This window comes from Plecotus auritus (genome assembly GCF_963455305.1).
Source record: "Plecotus auritus genome assembly, chromosome: 6".
In the NCBI taxonomy this organism is placed as follows: Eukaryota; Metazoa; Chordata; class Mammalia; order Chiroptera; family Vespertilionidae; genus Plecotus; species Plecotus auritus.
This window is the reverse complement of record NC_137773.1, coordinates 89,095,167-89,122,752: the sequence shown is the minus strand read 5'-3', so window position 1 is coordinate 89,122,752 and position 27,586 is coordinate 89,095,167. Positions and strand designations below refer to the sequence as shown.

Sequence of the window (27,586 nt, the reverse complement as noted above, 5' to 3'; positions counted from 1 at the left end):
CTCTGTTACAATAGGCACTTTATTAGTGGTTGGAATGCAGTTACACGCAGGGATGTGTGGACAGAACAGGGAGGGAGGAAGGAGAACTGGCAACAGGCACAGGACATGGAGACCCCAGGCGGGAATCTCTCCCTCTCCGGGATCCTGGGACTGTGCTGATGAACAAAGACACGAAGTCGGGGGCCTTAGGATATGGCGGAGAGAAAACCAGGAGACCAGGTCCTGAGTTCAACCAATTTGGCAAAAGGATCCTCAAGATGAGGTGACTGGGCAGGGAGGTCCGGTGTGCACGCAGCATTTGCCTTGCACCCCTTCCCCTGAAATTGTCCCTTGGGTGGATTCAGTTTCTTTTCTCTCTTACAAAGAGAGCTGTGTCAATCACTGGCAGAGGGAGGGAAGAAATCAGCCCAGCTTCGCCAGCCAGCCAGCCAGCAGGTTTCCATCAGGCAGCTATTAGGGGTCTCCTCCCTCCTGCTCAAAGCAGCCTCCCAGAATAGTCTCACTCCCTCATCTCCCATCAACAACCAGGGTGCCCTGCTGCCCCCATGCCAGGAGACACCATCCCTGGGCACGAGTACCACACCCCACTGCAGCCATATCAGATAACAGAAGGCACTCCTCAGTGGCCCCATTTCAGCTGTTGAGACAGAAAAAACTAATAGACCCTTTAATGCACAGCCAGGTTAAAAAAAATAGTAAAGAAACACATGTGGCAGCCTGTGTGCCAATTGTTCAGCTCTGGAGAAGGGGCTCAGTCCTGGCTTGAGCAGATACGTGTGAACGAGGGCCTTCAGGAGCTGGAGCTTACTGTGGCCATGGCTCCCGCAGACACAAACACTATCCCACCATAAGAGGGAACAGGAAGCTGGAGGCAGCCCACAGAGGTTGGGCCCCATCGCAGGCCAGACACATCAAGAGCCCTCACAGTACTCCTTCCCATCCCAGCCAGTGAGGGCTGGAGTGATTCGTTGCGCCGTCTTGCAGGGGCCGTCATGAAAAGCCCGACTGCCCCTTGGCATAGGGAAGAGATGCCACAAATCTTCCAGGTCCCCAGAAACTGGTGGTAATTGGATGATGGCAGGGTGGCAGTGACAGGACTTCCGGTCAGCCCAAGGGGCTGGGGTTCTGACCCAGCTGCAGAGCACCCAGCGTGAGACCTTGCAGGGAGGTGGGGGGAAGGTGGGGCCTTTAAGATTCTGCCAGCTTCTTGTTGGTCTTGTTCAAAAGCTTCTTGAGATTGGAAGACATGAAGTAAGGCCTCTCGGCCGAGCCATCATTCCTCTCGAGGTCCTCCACTGCAGAGAGAGACCCCAGAGCAGGTGGCATGAGGGGAGCTCACAGGCAGGGGCCTCTGGGGACAGGGCGGGCAGGGGCCACAGATGCCTCAGAGGGTTAGGAAGCAAGACACACGGGGACTGGAGAGGGGCAGCTACAGTGGGCTCAGGAATGGGACACACACGTTCCCCACGCCCAGGCAAGGAAGCCCCGCATGCACCCCCGGTCTACAGGGAGGAAACAAGGAGGCTGGCCTCCCTCCTTCTCTACTCCTCCTACTCCTCGACTTCTGCCTGCTTCCCCTCCTCCGCACTCCCCTTCAACAGGATGTCTCTCAGCTCAGGCGACATGAAGTACGGTCGCTCCTGAGAGCCGTCATTCCTTTCCAGGTCCTCACCTGGGCTCCCCCCAGGAACCGGCAGGGGAAAATGGGGTGGTCAGGAAGGGGAGGGGAAAAGGGAGGCAGGGAAGAACAGGGAAGCCAGCAGGCATGGAAGAGAGGAAGAGAAAAGAGAAAACAAAAACAGACAGATTGAGAGACCAGAGTTAGTGGCAGCCACAGATTCCCCCCCAAACAAAGCTGAAAACTCGGAAGCCAAGGGCCCAGGGCAGGGTGTTCCAGCTGCAGCAGCTCTGTGCGCAGGGAGGAAGCTGAGAGGGCATGCCAGGGCCCTAGTGAGGGACAGCCAGTCCCTGGGAAGCTGGGGACATGTGGCAGGTGAATGTGTAGCCCCACGGGAAGATGTTCTGTCCAGAGGGAGAAGGGAGTCAGGGCCCAGCAAGAGTCGGGCTGAGGGGTCACTCACAGAAGCAGAGGAACAATGTGTCCACACACATGCCGTAGACGCTGAAGAAGCCATGGGCAATCAGGTAGGAGCCAATGATCACTGTCTGGGTGAGGGGACAGGAGCTGTTTCCATCCCAACTCCTGCCCAGAGCAACTCCCACCCCCCCTGTCCCTCCCAAGCAGGGATCATGTCATTCCTATGCTGTAAGCCCGCCTTAGAATAAAAATAACCTAACCCCTCAACCCTGTGGGCAGAGCCCTATCATCCACAGGACATTATTTGCTCTCTTTGACCCCAGGGCCTTTGCACATGCTATTGCCATGACTTAGTCTAGTTTATTATGCTTCCTCATTATTCTGCTTTAAGCTCAAACATCAAGTCCTCAGGTAACACCTCCTCCAAGGAGTTGCCTCTGACATCTAGACCCTGTTTTATGCTCTCCTAGTACTGAGCACCCCTTCTCTGAGATCTTCATCTAGCTGCAATTTTATGTATGTTTAGGGCAGTACAGGTTTAATGCCCACATCTCCACTAGACTGTACCTGACCTGATTACTGCAACATCCCCAGCAATTTGGTGACTCACAAGGCCTTGGTAGGTACCTGATAAACATTTATTGACTGACATGAGTGGACCATAGAGAGATTAAATAACTTGCCCAAAGTTACACATCTTAGAACTAGCAAAGAGGACTAAAATAAAAATCTAGGTCATCGGGCTCCAAGGCGTGCACTTAAATTTTCTGATGACCTAACCCCTCCAGCACCTGTTACCTCCCTGCCCTTATCTCCCTCCACCTCCTCCCCTCTTCACTTCCTCCACACCAGTTACACTGGTTTCCTCACTGCTCTGGTATGGTCCCACCTTAGAGGCTCTGTCCTTGTTCCCTATGCCTGGTTGTTGCCTGCATGTCCTTCAGATTTTATTTACTTATTTATTTTTAATATATTTTTATTGATTTCTGAGAGGAAGGGAGGAGAGAGAGAGATAGAAACATCTGTGATGAGAATCATTGATTGGCTGCCTTCTGCACGCCCCCTACTGGGGAATGAGTTGCAAGCCAGGCATGTGCCCTTGAAGAGAATCGAACCTGGGACCCTTCAGTCTGCAAGCCGATGCTCTATCCACTGAGCCAAACCAGCTAGGCCTGTCCTTCAGATTTTAGATCTGACATCACTTCCACAGTGAAACTGCCTAGACTCCCAGACCTGAAAAAAGCTTCCACCACAGTCTCCAAAAGTTCCCTAGAATTCTGCCCTGGGGCATTTACCAGTCTGCAATCTCATATCCACCCATATCATGATTGATTTACTGATTAATGTCTATTTGCCTCTAAACTGCAGTTCTCTAGAGAGACGCCCTTCCTCCCTCTGTGGCTGGTCCAAAGCAGGTGCTTAATGTTTGTGGGAATAAATAACCAATCCCCTACTTCTGACCCCCACCCTATCTGTCCAGTCAAAGGAGCCAGGTGAGCCCCAACTCCTCCTTCTCCCCCAACACCCACCTATCCCCAAAGTTCCATACCAGTATAGGGACCCAGTAATAATTGAGGGGCGGTGCTGTGTCTTGTATGATCCTAATACGGTGAGTGAAGAAGAAGAAAGCCAGGATCCCTGGACAGGGGGAGAAAACCAAGATAGTTGAGGGTTTTGGCTAAGGGAAGTAGCCCCCTGCCCAGAGAAGACCCAACTCACCACAGAAGAAGACATGGGGACCCCACAGTCCAGTAGGCTCCCACAGCCAGACAGGCTGGGTGAGCAGCACTCACCCACACTACCCACAATCAGAAGTTTGCCCAACAGGAAGAGGAAGTCAGTAACTTTGTCCAGGACAGCCACTCTGCAAGGGAGAGTGAGGAGCAGGTGTGACTGTTGGCTCAGGGACCAGGGGTGGAGGGAGGTGGTGAGAAGATGGTGTTTTCTCTGACCTGATGATGTTTCTCATCAGCAGGAAGAAGGCGTTCTTGGCTGAGGTGCAGAAGTTGGTACCATAGATGGCGATCTGGAGGGAGTTAGAAGGAAAGGATCAGGGCCCCTGGTGGGAATGTGGGCCCCTCCCTTCCAGGAGAAGCTGGTGGGTTGGTTATGGGTCCCAGGCCACTGACCATGATGTAGGCATTCCTATTGAGGAATCTGATGAACTTCTCCAGGCACCAGAAGCAGCATTTGAGACAGGTCATGAGGAACTTGGCAAACTTGTTGTCGGCAGCTGGGAGAAAATGGAGGGATGTGAAGGTGAGGGAACAACACCTTCACCTCCATGCATCTCCCCCGCCCCCGACACACACCTCCTCATCACACACCCCTGCACCTGCACAGTGCAGGACTCCCAGAGCCCATCTTCTCAAAGAGACAAGGAGAGGAGATGCCCCCATCCAGGACCCTTGGAGGGCATGCCCCCAGTGAGGAACCCAATCTTGAAGCTTTTCAGCCCAGCCTCCAAGACAGGAACCAATCACAACCCATACCACTGCTCTGGCCCCGCCTCCCACAGACACCAATCCTTGTAGGCTTCCATGGTACCACCCATCCCCTCCATGGCAGGAACCAATCACCCAAGTCTTTCAGCTCTACCTGCCCATAGTCAGAAACCAATCACTACCCCACACAAACCTTGCCCACAAGCAAGAACCAATTCCGATTTCCCCCAGTTCTGCCTCCCCAGTTTAAGGCCAAAGCCCACAGCATTTGGGCCTCACCTTTCAGGCGCTGATCCAAGTACTCCAGCATCACTCGGATGATCTGCACGATGGCCAGAATGAGGGCACCAAAGGCCAGGGAGCCCGTGTGGTACCTGCAGGCCAAGGGCATGGTCAGTGGCTGGGCCAGGCCTCCTCTGCCCCATCTCACCCCCACGCCCATCTGGGGTCCCACCTGAGTGCCCGGCTGAAGGAGGAGAAGAGCGGGAAGGCAGGCAGGTCATCTGGCTTGTGCAGGGCCCAGTAGTAGGAGGCAAAGGCCCCAGCTAGCGTGACCTGGCCCAGAGCCAGCACGAAGTTGGCCAGCCAGAAGAACATGAAGGCATTAAAGATCTGTAGGCCCAGCAGGGCCTGGTGGTAAGCTGACTCACCACCATAGAAGGCGAACTGGCAGTGGGCTCCAGGGCATAGGCGGGACTCGTTGGAGGAGGGGAAGGTCTGTAGGAGAGATGCAATGCCCAGTCACAACATAGGGACCCAGGGTTCAGGGTGGGCTCTGAGCATCAGGTCTGGGTCAGCTATACTATAGGATGGGGACAGGAGTCATGGGGATCAGAGTTAAGGGGTTGGGGGTTCAGGACTGGAACTTGTAAAAGGGGTCCTAGAAGCAAGACTAGGGATCATGTAATAAACTCAATGGGTGTCAGTGAGGTAGCATAGGCTATTTGGGGGATCAGGGTGGGGTCATGTGTCAGTGGAGTGGCCACATGGACAGGACAGGAGTGGCAGAGGTCAGCATAAGGATCGCTGGGGTCAGGATAGGGGCTTGTGGAAGGCAAGGAAGGAGTTCTAGAAGCAAGAACTGGCCATCACTGGGTTAAGAGAGGGGTATGGGAGCTGTCAAGTTGGATCTCTTCCCCTCCATACCCCCATATCCAGCACAGGGCAGACAGCAGGCACCAATTGTTTGTTGAATGGTCCCCAAGTTGGGATGAGAGGTTTTAGATCCTCGATGGGCTGCTGGGGAAATAGCCGCCCCCCACCTCCGGATACCCACCTCAGGGTTGCAGGTTTTCCCATTAACTGGGCAGGTGGTGATATCGCTGAAGATTTTATAAATAGCTTCATTGGAAGTAGACAGGAAGCTGGAAGCTCATTAAGGAACCTAAGGTCCGAGATTAGGAACCCCAGGGGCTTGTGAGAAAGGGTCCCTTCCCCCACCAAGCTTTGGGCCTGCCCCCAAGCTGCAGGTCACTTCCAGGCAAGTTTGGTCTTTAGCCATCCCTGGGATCAGGAACCGGGGTCTGACAGAGGATACACAGCAGTGCTGGCCCAGTAGGCGATGCAAAGGCACAGCAGGAAGAAGGTGACCAGTGGGTACAGCAGGGAGCACATCACATATCCCACAGCCCTGGAGGGGAGCAGAGATAGGGGCATGAGGGACCGAGCACCCCTGGGACCACCCACGCCTGACCCATCACACCCACCTGCTGGCTTCTTTGATGAGTGCAATGGCAATGAGAATTCTCTTCCGTAGAAAGATGAGCAACAAGATGATGATAACCTCAAGTATGCTCAGAATTATCACTGTAGGGGGCAGAGGGTGGCCACGTCTGCCAGCTGCCTAGGCTCCCACCCCTCCCGTGCCTAACTAGGGGCAGGAATGGGTGTTGGGACTCACTGAAAGCCATCCAGGTCTGCCTCAAGTGCAGGTACACGCGGAGATCTGTCTGAAAGCCGAGATCCACCAGGGAGATGTCGGAGCCGGCTTCACCACGCAGTCGGGCGTACTCCATGTAGCAGTGAAATATACCTGCACAGAGGAATCGCCATGCTACAGCACACCAACTGCTCCACCAATGGAGCAAAGCAGGTACCACCACCCCAGTTTAAAAGAAGCAAAAACGGAGGCTGAGAGGGGCTGCCATTGCTTGCTCCTGTCTCAGAGCTCTTGCACTAGCTCTTCCCGCTTCTGATACCCCAACAGATCCTTTATATCCTCCTGTGCTGAAATGTCACCTTCTCATGAGACCTTCCAGAAACCTTTCCCCTTTTTAGAATCTTACCCTCTCACACTCCAACTTCGTATCCCCCTTCTCTGCTTTGATATCCTAGAGGGTTTTCTGTTTTGTTTTTTTGTTTTTTCTCGTCCATCTGCTCCATACCTCCAGGAATATAAGCTCCCCAGGAACAAACATTTATCCTGTTTCATTCAATGCTATAATCCCAGCACCTAGAAAACTGCCTAGGCTACAATAGACACTCAATACACGTTGAATGAATGAATGAATGAATGAATGAATGAATGAATAGGTGTCAGGATGCTGTATGCCTGAGGCTTTCCTGACCTCCTTGCAACTCTGTAACAAAGATTCATGGGTAGTGAGGGAGGACATGGGTGTTAACGTCCGATGGGGTAGCATTAGGAATTTTCAGCATTCCTCTTAGCTCTTTGTAGAAGGAAATTGTAAAATATAGACAAAGTAAAAAAAAAAAAAAAAAGTCTAGTTGCCTAAAATTCCAGCATCCAGATAGAAACTACTATTAACATGAATATTTTAATATCTGTGTCCTCAGATTGGGTTGCATATAAGGCCATCTTTCCAAATGGAAAGTTTAAATGAATAATCAGGCCCTGCCCAGTGTGGCTCAGTTGGTTGAGCGTCGTCCCATATACCAAAGAGTTAACAGTTGATTCCTGGTCAGGGCACAGTTTGTGGGTTCAGTCCCAAAACGTAAGGGAGGCAACCAATCCATGTTTCTCTCTCACATCAACGTTTCTCTCTCTAAAGTCAATAAAAACTTTTTTTTAAAGCCTCTATAAAAAATAATAATCAGAATATAAAGCACTGGCGTTTGAGCTTGGCCTGCTGGTTCCTTAGGTCTCAGCTCTCTCCATCTCCTCCACATACTATCTTCTTCTCATTAAGCCTCCTAACTAGTAAATATTAATTATCCGCATTTTATAGAAGAAGAAATTGAGGCACAGGGAGGTTGAGTCACTTGCCCAAGGTCACAGAGTGAGGAGTTGGCAAAACCGGCATTTGAACCCCCAGCTTTCTGGTGCCAGAGCATGTATCATTAGCCACTGTCCTAAGTAGTCAACTTGCGAATGCCTTTTGGTGTCATAAAATACAGATCCAGGCCCAGTTTGGAAGACTATGATTTAGCCCATGGGTGTAGGACAAGGTAGAGGACAACTGATGGCTTAGAAGATGCTTAATGGGCCAGTGACAGGTCAAAGGGCATGAGCATTTTGCAGACCATGAGGAGGGAAGTAGGAAGGGAGGGGGAGACGTACCATAGCCCAGTACTAGAATCACCATGACGATCATCACCCAGACCATAATGCCAGCCAGGAAGCGGAGCAGCACGATGAACAGGAGGCTCATCACCATGGCGATGACCAGGCCTCTGAGGGATGAAATGGGGGCATGAGTTGTCCCCACCCTCTCATCAGCTTCAGACTGCCCAGCCCAGGAAAGGCCACCGTTCCTCCCATCTTACATGACAATCCAATACCAGGAGACAGTGTAATCTTCAAATATCCGCATGGCCAGCTGCCGAGCCTCCAGGACCCCATTGGCCTTCCTGGGGTAAGGCATACGAGGGTGGCGTCAGACCCCTCCCTGATTGGTCCAGCCCCATGGGATGCTCTGTCCCACCCAGGAAAGCGCAACGCCAGTGTGGTGGGCTGCAGTCCTCACTTGGCGCCCTCAACCAGCTCAGTGATGTTTTTCCGAACGCCGTCCCCATCCTCATAGGTCGTCGCGTTGCCCACCATGAGGACCCCCTTATGGGCGTGGATGGCTGGGAAGCATCGTTGGGCCACTACATGGAGCAGGGGACAGGAAAGCAGTCAAGCTGAGCCCCTGACACCTCCCCACACCCCACAAGAGCTCACAGGACCCCAGACTCACACGGTGTGCTAGGAGTGAGGACAGGGGGGCAGTCACCATCCCGAAGCACCTCAGCCACACCCTGTGGAGAGAGGGGAGAGTTAATCCCCCAGACCAGCACCCTCCACCTGGCCCTGCCTGGGCTCCCCTTACCTTGTTGTTCTGGAAGCCAGGCACGCAGAACTGCTTGTAGTACTCAAAGTCCGGGGAACTGCGAGCATTCAGATAGGTGAGGTATCGGTTGGGGCACTTTTCCACGCAGATCTTGGGGGAGCAGGAGGCAGGGTTGGGTGGGGTCAGACACCTGATCCCCACTCAAAATAGAAGTTCCACCTCCCATTCACCAGGGAAAAAGAAAAAAGCTGGGTGAGAAGTCACCACTACAGCAGAAAAAAAGGACCTGGTGTTGGAAATGGGGGACAGAGAAGGGGATAGGGAGGGGACAAGTTACCTGGGGGGTGGGACACTGGAATTCCAGCAGGACGAGGGGGCTGGCACACTTCACAATGTTGAAATAAAACAGGTAGGGTTTGTTCCTGGGGTTGGGAAAGGGAGATGGAAACTGTCAAGACTTCTCAACCACCCTATATACTAGTAAAATGTCTTAATGAAAGCAACAACAATAACAATAACTGCAGCAGCAGCTACTTCATGTCAAGTACTTTCTAAGCTCTGAACACACATAGGCTCATTGAACCATCACAACAGCCTTATTAGAGTGGGACTGTTAGAATCCCTAGTTTGGAGATGAGGAAAATAAGGTTCAGAGAGGTTGAGACACGTGCCCTAGGTCACACAGCCAGGGAGTGACAGAACCCTCACTTTTACAGGTGAAGTAAAAGAACTCCCTCTTTTACCTCAGCTGTCATGACTGGCCTCAGATCCCATAACATCTCCTCTCTGTCTCTCCCCTAAAACGTGGGCCTCCTTAATGTCTCATTTAATGCTGTGTCCCCAAGGCCTAGTACAGTGGCTGGGGATGGTGGGAGTTTTATAAATATTTGTTGACTGGACTAATGGATGGCTGCAAGTAGGAGAAGCCTAGAACCTTCTCCCCAGAGCTCATGAAACCCTCCTGCCCACTCCTCCCCAGACCCACCAGGCAATAAGGAGCTAGACTTACGCATTTTTTGTACCCTTTTGCCCGCAAAACTCGCCTCGGCTATCAGTGGGGTAGATCACCTTTCGAGGGTCTCCATGGGTCCAAGCTGTGGAGGAATCCAGACACTGAGGCACTGCCTGCCATTCCTCAGCATCAGTCCCACTCCTGACCCAGAGGCAGTGGCTTCCCTCTCACCCCGGAACTCTAAGTCCTGTTCCCTCCTCCACTCACCTATGATCCCTACAGCCACGTAGCCCACAATGGCCAGGAGGAGGAACACACAGCAAATGATGTCTGTGCAGCCCCTGAGAGCAAGAGACAGTGTCAGGGGGGAGCCTTGGTGCCCTGAGGATCATAGACCCACGGTACCCGGTACACACACTCACACCCATGTGTGATTTGGACACATGTTCCTGACCTATGCAGATGCTATACCAAAGGGCACGTACACTTCAAATTTTGATACGTAATGATACACGTCCTCAAAGCAGGTTGCAGCAATGTGCAGCTTTCCTTCGATTAGAGTGCCCATTTTCTCACATCGTTACCAGCATTACATATTAATGTTTTTTTAAAATTTAAATTATTTTTATAAGGTTAAATATTAGAGTAAAAAATAGATGAGCCCTGGCCAGGTAGTTCAGTTGGTTAGAATGTCGTCCCTATATGTCAAGGGTGTGGGTTCGACCCCTGGTCAGGGCACATATGAGAATCAACCAATGAATACATAAATAAGTGGAACAATAAATTGATGTTTTTTCCTCTCTCTCTCCAAAATCAATAAATAAAAATTTAAAAAATATATGAACATGGTAAAAATTAAAATCACAAAATAGGGATGTATACAATAAAGAAATAAGTCTCCCCCCAACACACACACTCATACCCCTGCCTGCCCATAAGTAACCTGTTAGTTAGTCCTTTGGGTTATTTATTAGGTATTAATATTAAAATTTTTTTTTTGCTTGAGTGTGATGATACACCTCCTGTTCTGTGTCTTGCTATTTTTGCTTAATATATTGAGGGATCCATATCCTCACTTAGGACTCTTGTACATTTTGTTGTTGTTGTTAGGTTAATCCTCACCAAGGATATTTTTTCCATTGATCTTTTTTTTTTTTTTTTTTACTATTCCTCACTTTGACTCACTGGGAAATGCCCACTATATCTTCAAAACCAAGGCCAGTTAGCTTTACCACCTCAGGCATGGATGTCCATCACCCCGCATCCTTCCTGCATACACACCTTATTCATACCTTTATTATTGCGTACTCCACAACGTTAATTAGTGCCGTTAGTACCTTGCCTGGCAGAATCAATATGAATTCAAATTGAATTTATGAATTAACAAATAAGTGAATGAATAAATAAAGCATTATGAAGACCACCATTACATTAATTAAACCAGGAGACCATGAGACAGAGGTGGCTCTAATACCTTAGCAATTTAGGCAGCAATCCAAAAAATCAAAGCCTATGAGTGCCTCACGTTTACAAAATCAAAACTCAAAGGTTGTAAGCCATAGCCCATCAATAATTTTCTTAGTTGGTTTCCACCTTCTCTATGAAACTATCTTCCTGAGCTCCCTCAGTGAACATGCCTAACCACTTCCGATTTGGTGCAGCCTGATTTGAATTTGTTTTTGCTACAATAAACTCTTAAAATGTTTAATATGCCTCAGCTCCTCTATTAACAAGACAGTGAACACAGTCTTCTTGTATCTACTTTTTAAAATAGATTCCTGTTTGCTTGGGGATCACAGGGCGGTTGCTGGAATATAAACACGTAAGTGGAGACATGGAAAAACAGCGACGATGTCATAATTAGTAGAAGGCACTTTGGTGACTAAAACACCGTCAGACAAATACTAAAAAACCCAGCTATTTTGATCAAGGGATAAAGTAATGAATAACTACAATGTTCTTGGTGATTGTGTATGCTCAGATTTTCTAAGACATTTCCGAAGACCTCAGAAAAAGTGATTTTCAGATGGAAACCTAAAGGAATTACCAGATGAGAAGTGGTAGAGAAGGTGTGGGTCCCTACATAGGAGGGTGAATGTGGGTGTCCACTGATCTTTCATAGAGAGTGGAAGGGAGAGGGGGTGGGAGATAGAGTCAGAGAGAGAGAGAGAGAAATATTGATGTGAAATCGAACCTATGGTGCAAAGACCGATGCTCTAACCATCGAGCAACACTAACCAAGGTGGGACTGGTACATTTTAACAGCTGTGTAATATTAACCTAAGTATCCACTAGTTAACTTAGCTAACTAGTTGCAAAGGATAGATATTCAGATGGTTAGATTTTTTGCCATTTTCTAAAAGACAGCTATTTCATACATTTTGGTCCATGTGTGCAAGGTTTATTAAAACTTTTTTCCCTAGAATTTTAATCTTTGGAACAAAAACATGCACACTTAAAATGTTCACATTTCCATATTCCCTTGAAAAAAACGGCAACAATTACTTTCAATGCGGAACATGTGTGTTAATCTACTTAATCTTTGCTAATCTGTGATAGGAAATTCTATTTGGTTATTGTTTTAAATTATATTCCTTTACTTTCCATTGAGTTTGAAACATTTTTCCATAACTTCATCGTATTTCTTGTTCCAGTCTTTTGCCTGAGTTTCTTTTTTTTTTTTTTTAATTCATTTGTAAGGACTCTTTATACTAAGGAAATTAATCCTTTCATCGTCAAGTTGCAAAATATTTATCACCAGTTTGTTGGAGAACAGATCCGGGAGTGTGAAGAAACAGAAGTGGGACAGTATTAGCAGACACCCCCTTGCCCCCCGCCCCCCCGCAGGAACCCAGAGTCCTTACCGATTGTAAATGGGTCCTTTGAAGGTGGGGTCATACTTCTGTGGAGTTCCTGAAAATCAGCAAGGTAGAGCTGGGTGGGCCAAGAAGGCGCTGGGAGACCACCCTCCCTCAGACGCTCCTAGGGGATCTTAGGTCCCAGGAATAAATTTCAGAGACCCTGCAGATCTCCCGCCTCGCCCAGTCTTCGGGAGAGGACATACCCAAGCCCCCAGCAGAGCAGCCAGCGCGGGGGAGAACTGGTTATTGGATTTACCAGCTGGAGGCCACCCACTGGGGAGGGGGCTGGAATGGGGGCCACCAGGGCGCTAGGTGGAGAGGGGAGGGTCCCCGGGGGAACCCCACAGGAGTACTGGGGAGAGGGCTTCAAGGACGGGCCCTTCGGGTGAGGGGATTTGGAGGGAACTCTGAGAGGCTCTCCAGGGAAGACTGGGGTGAGGGGTGCTGGCAGGTGATTGCGGGGGAGGGGGGCGCTACAGGCAGAGATCGGCACTCCCTCCGCCCCCTCCCAGTGGCCATCCCCGGGTGCAGGACGGGGGCTGCCTACCGTGCTTCCCGTAGTAATGCTGCCGGTCGCCCCCCATCCCTGCGGCGCCCGCCCGTTCCCGCGCCCCCTCGGCCCTGGGGTCCGGCCCGTTGGGTGTCCCGAGGGAGGGACGGTCGGACCGACTGGCGGCGGCTCCTCCCAGCAAGGAGCCGGGCGGGGCGGCCCAAACCAGTCTGACCGGCCCCAGCGGAGCGGCTGCCAGGGGACTGACCCGAGGAGGGCGGGAGAGGCCGGGCGGGGCGGCAGCTGCTCCCGCCACTCACCAGCCGCCGGATTTAGCCCTCCCCGCCCCTGCCCCGCCCCCATCGGAGAACCCCTTGGCTTCACCTAGCCCCTGGGCCCACCCCACCCCACCCCACCCCACCCCACCCCACCCCACCCCACCCCTTCCCCAGGCCACACCGCCTAACACACCTCTCAACCCCAAAAGGGCACCCAATATGCCCCCATTCTCTAGGTATGGAAACTGAGGCACAAGGAGGGCGATTTCTAGCTCCACAACAGTGTTTTATTTTGAGCTGCATTTAAAAAAATTAAATGGCAACAGTTAAAACATTGGGAGAGTCTATATGAAAATCCACATGGCCAATTTCTTGAAAACTGAAGAATTGGGGCCCGCAGCCCCCATGCCACATTCCTGCCTGGCACCGCCCCCAGATGGTCCCTGTATGGCTCCCAAAGCTACACACTTGAGCCATCATCCCGGCACACTCGCACAATTGTGAATCCAGGAGCCACTGTTTTGTAGAACAGGGATTTATTGAGCCCCTACGGGAGCAGGCTCTGGGCTGGACACCAGTTTCGGTGTGTCTTGTGGAGCCAACATCCTACTGGGTGGCCCTGGATTCAAATATTTCTCCCCTCCCCCCCCCCCCCGCCACTCCCCACAGAGCCAGAGAACACTTAGGCCAGCGCCTTGCCTCCCCTGAGCCTCTGTTTCCTCAACTGTGAAATGGGACTAAAGCAAAAAAACAAAACGAGTCAAAGACCAGGCATGGGATGCCAGGAGGTATACAGTTGGCCTGGGGTTTACAGTTGAAATGGATGTACTGTACTGTCAGGGTAGGGGTGTACGACCAATGTGGGGACAGGGATACTGCATGGGGCACAGTCAGAGTAGCATTTACAGTCAGTGTGGAATCAAACAGCTGACATGGAGGGAGACAGTTGCTACAGGGGTGTTTAATCAGTGTGGGGTATACAGTAAGGGTGGAGGTATACAGCTAGTGGGAGGTATACAATCGGCAGAGGGTGCAAAGTCAGCTGGCTATCCTCCCCACACCAACCATCCACCCCCATGTAAACCATATACTCCCTCAATTTCACTGCATCTCCCAACCGTCATTGGGGCCAGTTGTATACTTTACAGTATCGTTAACTATATACAGCTGGCATGGGGGTATAGTCGGCAGGAATATATATTCAGTGTGGGGCATACAGTAACATGGGATAATACAGTGTGGTCACATACAGTTGGTGCTCAATAATTACAGCTGCTGCTTCAGAGTCCCACCCCCGCCTGCCCCACTCTGATCACTAACTCAGCATTCCTAGAGAAAGGCCGCCTCCTCCTAGTGGCCCACAGCTGTGGAGGCCCTACCTGACCCCTGGCCCACAGACTTCAGCAAACAGGCGAGGCTCACGGCTACAAGCCATGCCCTTGGATGACCAGGTCTCCTAAAGAAATCCTGTGGTTCCTGAGGTCCCTGCCAGCTAGTCCCACCCCCACGCAGTCTGAGTGGTGCCCAGGCCGCAGCTTCTTCTCTTCCCAGTTACACCAGGTCTCTTGGGGTCACTCCTGTAAACTCAGGACTTCAACCAACTCCATCCTGATGATTCCCAAATGTCCATCCTTGGGAAGGCCTGGCCCGCAAGCCGCACGCCCCTGAGACACCTATCTCCCAGTGGCCCACTTGGGGTTCTCATGGGCACCTCACACTCAGCACCGCCACATCCGATGCCCTCCGGACCGGCCCCCATCCCGCCTGAACTCAGAAATGGCAGCTCTCTTCCAGAGCACTCAGTCCAGAAACCTGGGATGTCTCTCTGCTTAACATCAGCTCTACCTTCAGAATCTACCCAGTATCTAAACATTTCTCACCCACTCCTTGGCCCGAACCCTTGTCACATGGTGCTCATCTTTTGCCTGGACCAGTGTAGGTGTCTCCACCCAGGTCTCCCAGCTCCCACTCTTACCCCCCACTGTGTTCCTCCCAACGCAGCCAGTGGAGTCTGTAAACACCCGAGTCAAGGCACATCCTTTCTCTGTCCAGAACCCTCTATGGCCCCCACCTCATTCAGAAGAGAAGCTCAACTATAGCCCACAAGGCCCTGTCCCCCCACTGCCCTCACCTCCTCCCTTTCTCCCTTTTGCTCATTCCATTCTAGCCTCACTGGCCTTCTGGTTACACTGAAAACTCACCAGGCCTGGTCTCAACTCAGCACCTTGGCACTTGTTCCCTCCACCTAGCAAGCTCTTCCCTGAGAGTCCATGTGGCTCCACCTCCTTCAGGCTTCTGCTCAAACAGCACCTCCTCTGAGAAGCTTTCTCTGACCATCCTCTCTAAAACAGCACCCTTTCCCCTCCATTAAAATCACCTTATTTTATTTTGTTTCTTACCACCGCCTGACATGTCACACATTTATGCATTGGTTGTCTGTTGTCTGCCCCCATGCCCCAAGGGTTTATATTTGTTTGTCTGTGGTGGTGTCCCCGGTGCCCAGCATGGTGCCTGGCATAGAACAGACGCTGAAGAAGGGTTTGCTGAATGAATAACCTCAATCTATAATCCATGTATATACAGTTGACCCCTGAACATTGGGTTTGAACTGTGCAGATCCACTTACATGTGGATATTTTAAAGTAAATATATACAGTACTGTAAATGTATTTTCTCTTATGATTTTCTTTTTTTTTAAGATTTTTAAATTGGTTTTTAGAGAGAAAGGAAAGGGAGAGAGAGAAACATCAATCTGCTGCCTCCTGCACACCCCGTACCAGGGATCGAGCCTGCAACCTTTTAGTGCATGGGATGATGCCCAACCCACTGAGCCACACAGGCCCAGGCTCTTTTTTCCTAAAAACGTTTCTTTTCTCTACCTTACTTTATTGTAAGAATACACTATATAATACATATACAAAATATGTGTTAATCAACTGCTTGTTATCGGTAAAGCTTCTGGTCAATAGTAGGCTATTAGTAGTTAAGTTTTGGGGGAGTCAGAAGTTATAGATTTTCCACTGTGTGGGGTGTCAGTATCCCTAACACCCATGTTGTTCAAGGGTCAAATGTATACTTAAGACTGAAAATAAAAATGTAGCTTAGAGTTTTCCAGGTGTACATATTTAAAAACTTAATTTGAGCCCTAACTGGTTTGACTCAGTGGATAGAGCGTCGGCCTGCTGACTGAAGGGTCCCAGTTTTGATTCCGGTGAAGGGCATGTACCTTGGTTGTGGGCACATCCCCAATGGGGTGTGTGCAGGAGGCAGCTGATTGATGTTTCCTTTCATCAATGTTTCTAACTCTCTATCCCTCTCCCTTCCTCTCTGTAAAAAAATCAATAAAATATATTTTTAAAAATAAAAATAATTTAATTTGAGCACTGGCCAGTGTGGTTGGAGCATCGTCTCTACACCAAAGGGTGGTGGGTTTGATTCCCAGTTGATCCCTGGTCGGGGTGAGTGTGGAAGACAACTGATTCGATGTTTCTCAGCTCTCTCCCCCCTCCCCCCCACCGCTTCCTTCCTCTTTCTGGAATCAATTAAAAATGTTTTAAAAATTAATTTGTGAATTTTATACATAAAAGAATTTAATGCATGACGAATGTGGAATTTCCAGTTGGCAGAGAAAGGACAAATCAGTGACTGGCTTGACTGCATTTGGAAGAAAATAAAGTTAACTCCACCGCTATACATAGCAAAACAATTCCACATGGATTAGTCATGCAAATACATAAAAACTCAAAATGATTACAAGTATGAAGGAAAACACCAGAGCATATTTCTATCATCTGAGAGGAGGTGAGACTGGTAAGCACGGTGGAGGAGAGAGAAAGAAACACCAAAAGTTCCTTGTGTCAGTTAAATGGCAGCCAGACTGGCAGAGTGAGAGCAGCCTCTCAACAGCTGGTGCTAACAAAGGAGGGCCTTTCAGACACTGGCTCTGCTCTTCACCGTATTGGAGGTCCTATTGTCCACCCGTGTTACAGCAGAGGAAACCAAGGCTCGGGGAGGGGAAGCAGCGAGTGGTGCACCCCTATACCAGGTGTGATGGGCCAGTGGGAGCCACTGAGGGTGTTTGGGCAGAAGCATAACCAGGCCAGGCCGGGGAGGTCACTTAGGGAAATCTCAGACAGCTCTCAGGGCTGCCAATGACCTTGCTGTGTAGACTTGAGTTATCCCTCTGTAAAATGGAACTAAAGATGCAGAGAGGGGCACCTGGCCGAGGCCTGGCTCAGGGCCTGACCTGGTGGGCACTCAGGAAATACAAAAGGGAACATGGGTACTGTCACCTCATGGATTCCACTAGTGCTTACTAATATTAGTGGATGGGGAAGGAAGGAAGGAAAGGCGAGGCAAATACTGATGATTTCTGATAATGAGCCTGATCCAAACCCTACAGGATGGGAACTTGCTGAATCTTTGCAACAATGTTGTAAGGTAATAATAAGAAAAGTACGAATGTGCCCTAACCAGTTTGGCTCAGTAGATAGAGCATTGGCCTGTGGACTGAAGGGTCCCGGGTTCGATTCCAGTCAAGGGCATGTACCCTGGTTGCGGGCACATCCCCGGTCAGGGGTGTGCAGGAGGCAGCTGGTCGATGTTTCTCTCTCATCGATGTTTCTGGCTCTCTATCCCTCTCCCTTCCTCTCTGTAAAAAATCATTAAAAAATCAATAAAAATATATTTAAAAAAAAAAAGTACGAATGTCCCAATGCTTCCATTTACTGACCTATTTGCCATGTGCCAGGTACTCTTCTAAAACATTACACAGTTGACCTCACTCAGTTTATCCTAATAGCAACTTTGTGAGGTTGATTCTATCATTATAACCCCCATTTGATAGAAGCAAAACTGAGGCCCAGAGAGAAATATTGTTCAGGTGGCCACAAAGATGGTGAGCAACAGAGCCAGGCCAAGCTCCTATGTTAGTGTCTGTATGAGTTTCCTATGGCTCCTGTAATAAATCACCACCAACTCTGTGGCTTAAAACAACACAAATTTGCCCTAACCAGTTTGGCTCAGTGGATAGAGCATCGGCCTGTGGACTCAAGAGTCCCAGGTTCGATTCCGGTCAAGGGCATGTACCTTGGTTGCAGGCACATCCCCAGTAGGAGGTGTGCAGGAGGCAGCTGATTGATGTTTCTCTCTCATCAATGTTTCTAACTCTCTCTCCCTATCTCTTCCTCTCTGTAAAAAATCAATAAAATATATTTTAAAAAAAACAACAACACAAATTTATTCTAATCCTAGAGGTCAGATGTCCAAAGTGCATCTCACTGGGCTATAATCAAGATGTTGGCAGGACTGCATTCCTTCTTTTTTTTTTTTTTTTTAATATATTTTATTGATTTTTTTTACAGAGAGGAAGGGAGAGGGATAGAGAGCTAGAAACATCGATGAGAGAGAAACATCGATCAGCTGCCTCCTGCACACCTCCTACTGGGGATGTGCCCGCAACCAAGTTACATGCCCTTGACCGGAATCGAACCTGGGACCTTTCAGTCCGCAGGCTGACGCTCTATCCACCGAGCCAAACCGGTTTTGGCAGGACTGCATTCCTTCTGTAGACTCTCTTTCTCTGCCTGTTCCAGCTTCTAGAAGCCTCCCCCTTTCCTTGGCTTGTGGCCTCTTCCTCTTATTATTACCTTGCAACATTGTTGCAAAGATTCAGCAAGTTCCCTTCTTCAAAGCCAGCACTCCCATCAAGGACATACCTGTTTCTATTGTCACTGTCTCCTCTGACTCCTCCCAACCTCTTTATAAGAACCATTGTCCCTGGCCTACCTGGATAATTCAGGATAAATGTCCTATCTCAAAGTCCTTAATTTATTTAATTAATTATTTCCATTAATCCTCATCTGAGGATATGTTTCCCATTGCTTTTGAGAGAGAGAGAAAAGGAGGGACAGTGGAGAGAGAGAGAACCATCGACATGAGAAAGACACATCGATTGGTTGCCTCCTACACAAGTCCAACCAGGGCCCAGGCCCTGGAGAAGCCTGCAACCGAGGTATGTGCCCTTGACCAGAATGGAACCCAGGATCCTTCAGTCCGCAGGCCGGCACTCTATCCAATGAGCCACGCCGGCCAGGGCTCAAAATCCTTAATTTAATCCCTCTGCAAATTCCCTTTTGCCATTTACAGTAATACAGACACAGGTTCCAGGACTTAGGATGTGGACGTCTTTGGGGGGACCATTATTCTGCCATTATTCTGCCTATCACAGTGTCTTTACCATTTAAGCCAGGAAGTGATAAAATGTCACCAGTGGGACAGATCCACCCACTGCTTGTTTTCATATAAACCAGAGCCGCAAATAGTCTTTACATTTTTAAATGGCTGAAAAACATCAAAAGAGGAAGACTATTTTGTCATGTGACAATTATGTGAAATTCAAATGTCAGTGGTCATCAATTAAGTTTCCAGGGCACAGAGCCACCCTCATTTTCATAGTCTGTCCGCCTTCACACTACAACGCAGACCGGAGTGGCAGCGACAGGCTGTATATGTGGCCCTCGAAGCTGGACACTACTTCCTGGTCTCTAGGCCATGAAGCAACATGCTGAGCCCGGGTCTGTGCCAGCATGTTTCATGTGCTCTCCTTGTAACAACTGGAAGCGGTGAGGCATGTCATTTACTCCCCAGCAACACAGGCCAGGAAACGGACAAGTTCTTTTCCTCTCCAGGCTGCCGTATTCCTGTCTGGAGAATGAGACTAACACCTGCATTTGCTTCACAGGTGTTGCCAGGACTTGATACTCAAAAAGCACTTAGCCCAGGTCTGGGGTACAAAGCTGCAGCAAACACTACCCAGGGACGTGGTCCCATTTGACAGAGGGGGCAAACTGGGGCCACTGGCTTAGACCGCACGGCTGGTGAGTGATGGAGCTGTAAACAAACCAAGGCCCCTCTGGCTCCAACCCAGGCCTGTTCTTTAGCAGATACTGGGAGAGACAGAGCTAAATATGTGACCATGGTAGGGGGGAAGGCGTGGGAAAGCTGAGCCATTAGGCCAGGCTAGGGGAGGGAGTGGGGTGTGGGGACAGCCCTTGAATCCTGGCTTTGCTGGGCACCATAGTCAGCCCACCCCGAGCAATGGGCGTGGGAGATAAGAGAACCAACATAGGCTGCCTGGTTACGATGCTGGTGCCAGGACATCAAGTGCCACCCAGCCCCCTCGGCTGCTGTATACTGGCCAAGTCCCCAAGCCTACAGAGGCCCAAAGCCTCACCCATGCAGCCAGTCTGGCTCACCCCACCTTCCCAGAAGTCTGTGCCTGATGAGATCCTTTGACAAAAGGTTTGCGGACAGCATGTGGGAGGGAAAGCTGGAAGCGATTCTATTCGTCATAAAGCTAAGAACAAATACAGAGTGCCCACGGTGTGCCAGGCATTTACTTCTAGAAACTAATGTCAGCCTCACAGGACTCTGAGGGCAGACGGTATGATATAGAAACTGAGTCACAGAAATGTTCAATTACTTGCCCGGAATTACACAGCCAGCAGTAGCTGGGACTTGAACTCTGCTCCTGACACCATATTCTTAAACTCTATGATAAATGAATAACTAACTGAGCATTTGCCATGGAGCAACCTCTGGGCTAAGTGCTATACTCCCATCAGTTCACGGAACCCTGGAGACAGAGGGAGCTGATAATGCTGTTAACCCCATTTCATGGATAGAGAAACTGAGGCTCAGGTATATGAAAGGTATAGATACAAAAGGTCCATGGATACGAAAGGTAAAGATGGTACAGAACTAGGAAGAATGGAACTGGGACTGGAACAGAGCCAAGGCTTGGCTCCGGAACCTGGCTGAGAGTCAGAACTCTGTGGTTAGCTTTTTCTCTAGATGTGTTTATTTAGCACCTTGGTACTAGGTGATTTAAGTATTCAACTAGTCTTATTGCCTCTGTTCTAGTCTCCTGGTTTCTGCGATTGCAGTCTCTAGGGGCCAGGGCATGTCTGTGAACACCTGAGTCAGACCAGGCTCCTCCTTGGCTTAGAACTCTGAATGGCTCTCATCTACCAGAACAAAGTTCCAAATCCTGCGCCATCCCCTTCCGGCCCTCATCTCCTCCCATTCTGCCCCTTGGTCCCTGTACTCCAGCCACACAGGCCTCCTCACTGATTCTCAGACACAGCAGACAATCCCACCCCAGGGCCTTTGCACAGGCAGTGAGTGCCCTCTGCCTGAAACATACTACACTGCTCTCTCCCTCATTCCTCTGGCCGGCTTTCTCTGATCCTTCCATTTAAAATTTTAAACTTTGCCTCAAGGCCCTATATATCACTCCCACCCTCTTTCCTGCTTAATTTTTCTCCAGGGCCCTTCTCTGGCATTCTAAGAATTTTCCTCATTCATCTAATTTCTTGTCTGGTTTCCCATCTAGAATGTCAGCTCCAGAAGTGCAGCACTTGCTGCACCTCAAGCATCTAGAACAGAACCTGGCACACAGTACCTGCACGATAAATGTTTGCTGAGGGAAGTTATGAATGAACTTTAGATTATGCAACCTGTATGCTAATCAAGATAAAAACTTATACCAGAACAAGACAAATCACTCTCCCTGTCACCCCAGGCCCTGAGCCCTCACTTCCTCTCCCTGGGAGCAGTTCTTCTCACTGATTTCCCTTCCCTCCTTCCAGACACTGATTACAGTTCACATACACAAGCAGATTTCTAGTTATTTAGCCCTGAGTTTTGTCACCCATCCTATATAATAAAAGCCTAATATGCTAAGTGTCCAGTCGTCTGTTCAACCAATCAAAGCGTAATATGCTAATGATATGCTAAGGCCACTCAACCGCTCGCTATGATGTGTACTAACCACCAGAGGGCAGACGCTCCAACTGGTAGGTTAGCTTGCTGCTGGGATCCAGCCAATTGGGGACTGAGCGAGATGGGCCAGACACACCCTGGAGCCTCCTGCGGTCCCTCCCTGGCTGGCCAACCTCCTGTGTCCCTCCCCAGCCCCAATCATGCACCAGTGGGGTTCCTTGACCTGGCCTGCACCCTCTCGCAATCCGGGACCCCTCAGGGCAGTGGTCGGCAAACTGCGGCTTGCGAGCAGCATGAGCCACGGTTTGCTGCTCTATTGACTAATGAGTTTTTGGCCACTGTCATATACTATCCTTTATCTCTTTGCACACAATTGCCTAATCCTCACAGCTTCCAACTACACGGTAACATTTAGTCTAGTCCAGTGGTTGGCAAACTCATTAGTCAATACAGCAGCAAACCGCGGCTCGCAAGCTGCAGTTTGCCGACCACTGCCTCAGGCGATATCGGAGAGCTGCTTTTGGCTGATCCCGCAGGCCAGGCTGAGGGACCCCACTGGTGCATGAATTCGTGCACCAGGCCTCTAGTCAATAATAATAAAAGCATAATATGCTAATTAGACCGGGCATCCGGGACGACCTTCTGGGGCTGTGAGGGAAGCCAGTGCCAGCAGCTGGGGGAAGGAAGGCCTACACTTGCCCAAATTTCGTGCATCGAGCCTCTAGTACTAACATAATCAGACATTGTTTCCCATCAGAGAAGTTAAACCTACTTCATCTTTTTACAAGGCAACATAGTATCCTACTCTGGGAACAGTATGATTTTTCATTAAACCAGCCTGAGGAACTATAAAAAGATACAAATGCCACGGCTGGGGGTGGGGGGTGGGGTTAGTAGACTAAGCTCTGGAGACTTCTAGGCTAGGTTACCTCAGGATGAGGACGGCTGGCTGAGCGTTTCTGTAGGGCTCTTTCAGGCAGAAGGCTAAAATGTGCTATGCAGTTGAGGGCTAAATTTTAATTTCCAGCCCCCACAGAGAATATGTTAATTTTGTTTATTTAAGAGTTTTTACATCTGTTTAAAAATAACCCTCCCTTTGAGGATTGATGGGGCAAGGACATAAGAGAACTTTCTGGGGTGATGAGAAAGTCTTTACCAGAGGGCTGCAAATTTTTTCTGTTGAGGGCCAGATATTCAAGATTTTAACTTTTGTGGTTCACATATCACCTCTGTTGTACATTCTTTTTATTTTTCATACACTTAAAACAGTTAAGATAGCAAATTTTGTGTTATGGGCTGTTTTTTTTAACCACAAAAAAAAAAAACACAAAAAAAACCATATAATAATAATACTGGTAAGCCCTCCCTGGGAATGAGAGGCTTCTGGGGTGCTGGTAATATTTTTCCTGAACTGGGTGCTGGTTACTTGGGTGTAAAAACTCCCGGAGCCTCATAAATATAGGATCTGAACCCTTTTATGTATGAATTTACTGTTTCAATAAAAAGTTCAGCCCTGACCGGTTTGGCTCAGAGGATAGAGCATCGGCCTGCGGACTGAAGGGTCCCAGGTTCAATTCCGGTCAAGGGCATGTACCTTGGTTGCAGGCACATCCCCATTAGGGGGTGTGCAGGAGGCCGCTGATCGATGTTTCACTCCCGTTGATGTTTCTAACTCTCTATCCCTCTCCCTTCCTCTCTGTAAAAATCAATTTTATATATATATATATATATATATATATATATATATATATATATATATATGAAAGTTCAGCCCTGTCTGGTGTGGCTCAGTTAGTTGGGTGTCTTCCCGTGTCCTAAAATGCCCAAGTTGCAGGCTCGATCCCCAGTAAGGGGTGTGCAGGAGGCAGCCAATCAATGATTCTCTCTCATTGATATTTCTCTCTCTCTCTCTCCTTTCCTCTCTCTGAAATCAATAAAAACATATTTAAAAAAAAAATGATTGAAGAAGCTTTCCAGGCACTGACATGAGAGATCATCTCCAACATATATCAAGAAAAAACAACAAAAAGGAAAGAACAAAAAGCAACATGTAAAACAAACACCTTTCATTCAACAAATATTTGTTCAGCATCTACTAAGTGCCAGGCACTGTCCATACCCCTTCAAACCAAACAGACATGCATTCCTGCCTCATACAGCTAAGAACTCAAACACCATGAAATAAAGAATATGCATATTTTTACATGTTCTAAGGTCTAGACTCCATTTGGAAGACAACACAAGCTGCTGTAACACTAATGTACTCCGAGCCGGTGGTATGGGGCTGGGAGAGGAAACAAGGAGACTTTTCATAATAAAGCTATAAAGTCTTTAGTATCATTTGTATTTTGAAGCATGTGACTACATATGTTCTCTTTTGTAAAAAGTTGCCATTAAGAAGTAAATACTCTCTCCCAACAGTGTTTCGTTTTGTTTCCAGATCGGGTGCTAGAACCCCACTGCTGGTTGAGTTGGACTCGAGGAAATTGGGGCATGCAATATGTTTGTTCTTGTTCTTTTTTTAACAAGCACCATTCTTTTTTCCACCCCCACCCCATCAGGTTCTAGAATCTTCTTCCATGCTGCTCATGCCAAGGGTGGGCCAGTAAGGATGGCTGTGCCCATTGCCAACACCCGTCGAGGCCCAGGAGTCATTTCCTTCTTGGAGCCACTGCCTTCCTCTAGACATCTGTCTGCTGAGAAGGGAACTTCCTGCCCTGTCAGGGCAGCCCAAGTTTACGTCCTGACAGAGTGGGCTGCTTCTCTCTCAGCTCATGGAAAATCCATGTCCTCAGTATCACTAGACCAAGAGGTATCCTGAGTACATGGAGCTTGCTGAGAACTGGGCAAAATGGTTTCCACCATGCCCGGCCCTACAGAGGAAGACAGTTTCAGAGAGGTCACCAACTTGCTCAGGGCCACACAGCTTGTGTTAGAGTCTGGATTTGAGCCTTTGTCTGTCGGATGTCACCCTCTAAATTCACAGAAAGCACTGGGGCACAAGGGCAGGGTACTAGTAAGTGAGCCACTCTTGTACACTATTCCCAAAGGAAAGGTCCCCATTGTCTGGCAGGGTCTTCACAGGGCAGCCGGAGGGCCCCAGGTTTTTGGTTCTGATGGGAAAAGACTTTCCACAAGCTAAGTGAGACCCTTCCCCACTTGGAGGACTCAAGCCATGTGGCCCCCCTGGAGGAGGTGAGGGCCTGGCTGCAAGATCCAGCTGACGCCTCCACCTCTGAGCCTCACAGAGAGAAATAATGAAGCAACTGTGAGGCTTGTTTACGGTTCACTCTGCCTGAAACACACTTCTTCCCATTTTCCCCACAGCCATTGGCTCAAGCTCCAGCCCTTGGTCACCTAAAATAAACCCAGATGATTTTCCCTATATACACTGTATCCTGTTCTTTGCTTCACACCACTTACAACAACCTAGAATTACATCTTCATTCCCTTGTCCACTCCCTGCGGTGAAGGATTCTGCTTTGTTCACTGTTGTTATGTACTCAGTGTCCAGACCCCACCTTATAAGATGCGCAATAAATATTTGTAGATAGAATGGGCTCCCAGTGCCCAGCATAAGGTCTGCTGGGCACAGAGGTCTCTTGTGTCGGTTGTGAGCCTGGCAGGGCTGGGAGGATTTGCTCAGACCCATCCATGGCTAGCTCCCTTTGGGCAGATTCAAGGCTGGGTGAATAACATTATTGTCCACTCTGTCCCCATCCCTACTCCAGTCTGGCCTCATGGAGCCCAAAGATTTCTCAAGTGCTGCCCACAGGCAGGCAGGGCCGGGCCTGGAGCCCAGACTAAAATGTGAAGATCAGAGATAGCTGGCCACACCCCAGGGATGCACAGCACGGGCAGCTGCAGGATCTGGGGCTTGTGCCAAAACCAAGAACAAGGGAGACCCTTAAGAGACTGACAAGTTCAAGCAAGGAGGGGAGTGGCTGGGTGGTAGCCAGGCCCCCCTGTCTCCCTCTTGAGTGGGCTGGGCAGGGAGGGTCCCAGCCTCCCCCAAATGTGTCTCTGCAGCCTCCTGAGGCCCTAAGGGGTGGGGGTGAGACTTGGGGGGCGGGGGGGGAGAGAGGCACAGCTCTAGTAGATTTGTTTTTCATTTTTCGTGGTTTCCGGCCCCTTCCCCAAGGCCATTCAGTCTTACAGTTTCCAGGAAGTTCCTGTCACACTAGAAGGGGTGGCAGGGCCTCTCTGCCCCAGGCAGTGCTTGTGGGGCGTGTGACCAGATCGGCCCTAGGGACCCAAAATGGAGAAGAGAAAGGAGAAACTAAGGACCCCCCAGTCTCCGCCGTGGGAACCAGAGGAAGAGAAGCACAGTAGGGCGTGGATGGGGAGGGGCCTCAGCTTGGCTCCATTCCCTGGGCCCTGAGGTGCAGGCCGCCTTCAGAGGTTCCGGGGAGCGGGCACCCCCAACCCTTGGCACAGGGTAGGGAAAGTTAGCCAATTGTTTCCGGCTTCCTACCTGCCCCCTCACCGGAGGCGCCCTGGTTTCCGCCCTTCCCAGGCGGCGGGCGAGACACGATGGGCTCCCACCCTTGCATTCGGTCTGCCGAGTCTTGCCTCAGTTTCCCCATCGAGCCAAAAGCCCGTGCCGGCGACTTCCAGAGAGATGTGGGCAGGAGTAAGAAGTGGACAAAGGGGACTGGAAGAGGAGGGGGTTTGGGGAGGTTGGGGCCCTGTCCCTTTTCGAAGCCCAGGTCGCCGCGACTCCCCTCCCCCGCCAGGCATCTGAGCCACCCAGATAACGGGACCTCCCCGGGCGGAGCATGCGCGTGCGTCCCGGCCCATCGGCCGGAGGGAGAGCAAGGGTTCCCCGGCGGGTACGCAGGGCGACGGGGCAGGAAGAGGGGGAGTGGGCACGGCGCAGAGAGGGATGCAGGCCCTGGAAGCAGGATGAGGCCGCAGCTGCAGCGCGGGTGTTTAAGATCTCAGACGTCCCCCTCCTCCAAGGGCCTCCCAACTCGGCAAAGGCGGCCACGGGTCAGAGGCGGCTCCTACCGTAGGCTCCGTCCTTCCTCTCGTCCTCCATGGCCACGGCGGGCAGGGAGGGGAGTCCGAGCCAGCGCGACCCCAGCCCGAGCGGGCGGGAGGCTCTGCGGGCTGCAGCGCCCGCCCCGGTTCGGGCTCCGCCCAGCCCGCCTGGCCCGCTCCGCGTGCCTTCTCCAATGGGAGCCCTGCGCGGGCGGAGGCAGGGGCAGGGCCAGAGGCGGGGCGGGCTCGGGAAGGGGTGGTACCTAAACCTTTGTTTCTTTTCTGGGCTCCCGTGAGACCTTCTTGGTGTATTTCCTGCAAAAGGAGCAGTCGTCATCCATCCATCCATCCATCCATCCATCCATCCATCCATCCATCCATCCATCCATCCACCCACCCATTCATTCGTCAAATAGATATTGAGCGCTTGCTGACTGTGTGCCAGTGTTCAGACAAAATTATGCCATTTTTCATTATTCAGATTGGCAAGAATTTGAATTTGGTAACATCAAGCCGGGTGAACA

General features: G+C 50.1%; 1 protein-coding gene across 6 annotated transcripts; it reads right to left on the bottom strand.

Annotated features, from left to right (window-relative positions):
• Nucleotides 1-27,249, bottom strand: SLC44A2 (solute carrier family 44 member 2 (CTL2 blood group)). Of its 6 annotated transcripts, none has more exons than XM_080671855.1 (23): nucleotides 27,090-27,249; nucleotides 12,531-12,579; nucleotides 9,934-10,007; nucleotides 9,724-9,808; nucleotides 9,052-9,136; nucleotides 8,754-8,864; nucleotides 8,622-8,682; nucleotides 8,409-8,532; nucleotides 8,209-8,292; nucleotides 8,003-8,115; nucleotides 6,383-6,514; nucleotides 6,189-6,288; nucleotides 6,020-6,112; nucleotides 5,759-5,846; nucleotides 4,937-5,199; nucleotides 4,762-4,856; nucleotides 4,168-4,271; nucleotides 3,991-4,064; nucleotides 3,832-3,902; nucleotides 3,588-3,676; nucleotides 2,082-2,166; nucleotides 1,555-1,672; nucleotides 1-1,295 (listed from the first exon to the last, which is right to left on the bottom strand). In XM_080671855.1, the coding sequence occupies exons 1-23, from the start codon at nucleotides 27,118-27,120 to the stop codon at nucleotides 1,274-1,276; spliced, it is 2,151 nt and encodes a 716-aa protein (XP_080527981.1). In that variant the 5' UTR covers nucleotides 27,121-27,249; the 3' UTR covers nucleotides 1-1,273. The 6 variants fall into 6 exon arrangements, with proteins under 6 accessions (XP_080527981.1, XP_080527980.1, XP_080527985.1 ...); XM_080671854.1 differs by lacking the exon at nucleotides 27,090-27,249 and adding an exon at nucleotides 13,075-13,184; XM_080671859.1 differs by lacking the exon at nucleotides 1,555-1,672.
• Nucleotides 27,250-27,586: the final 337 nt, after the last annotated feature.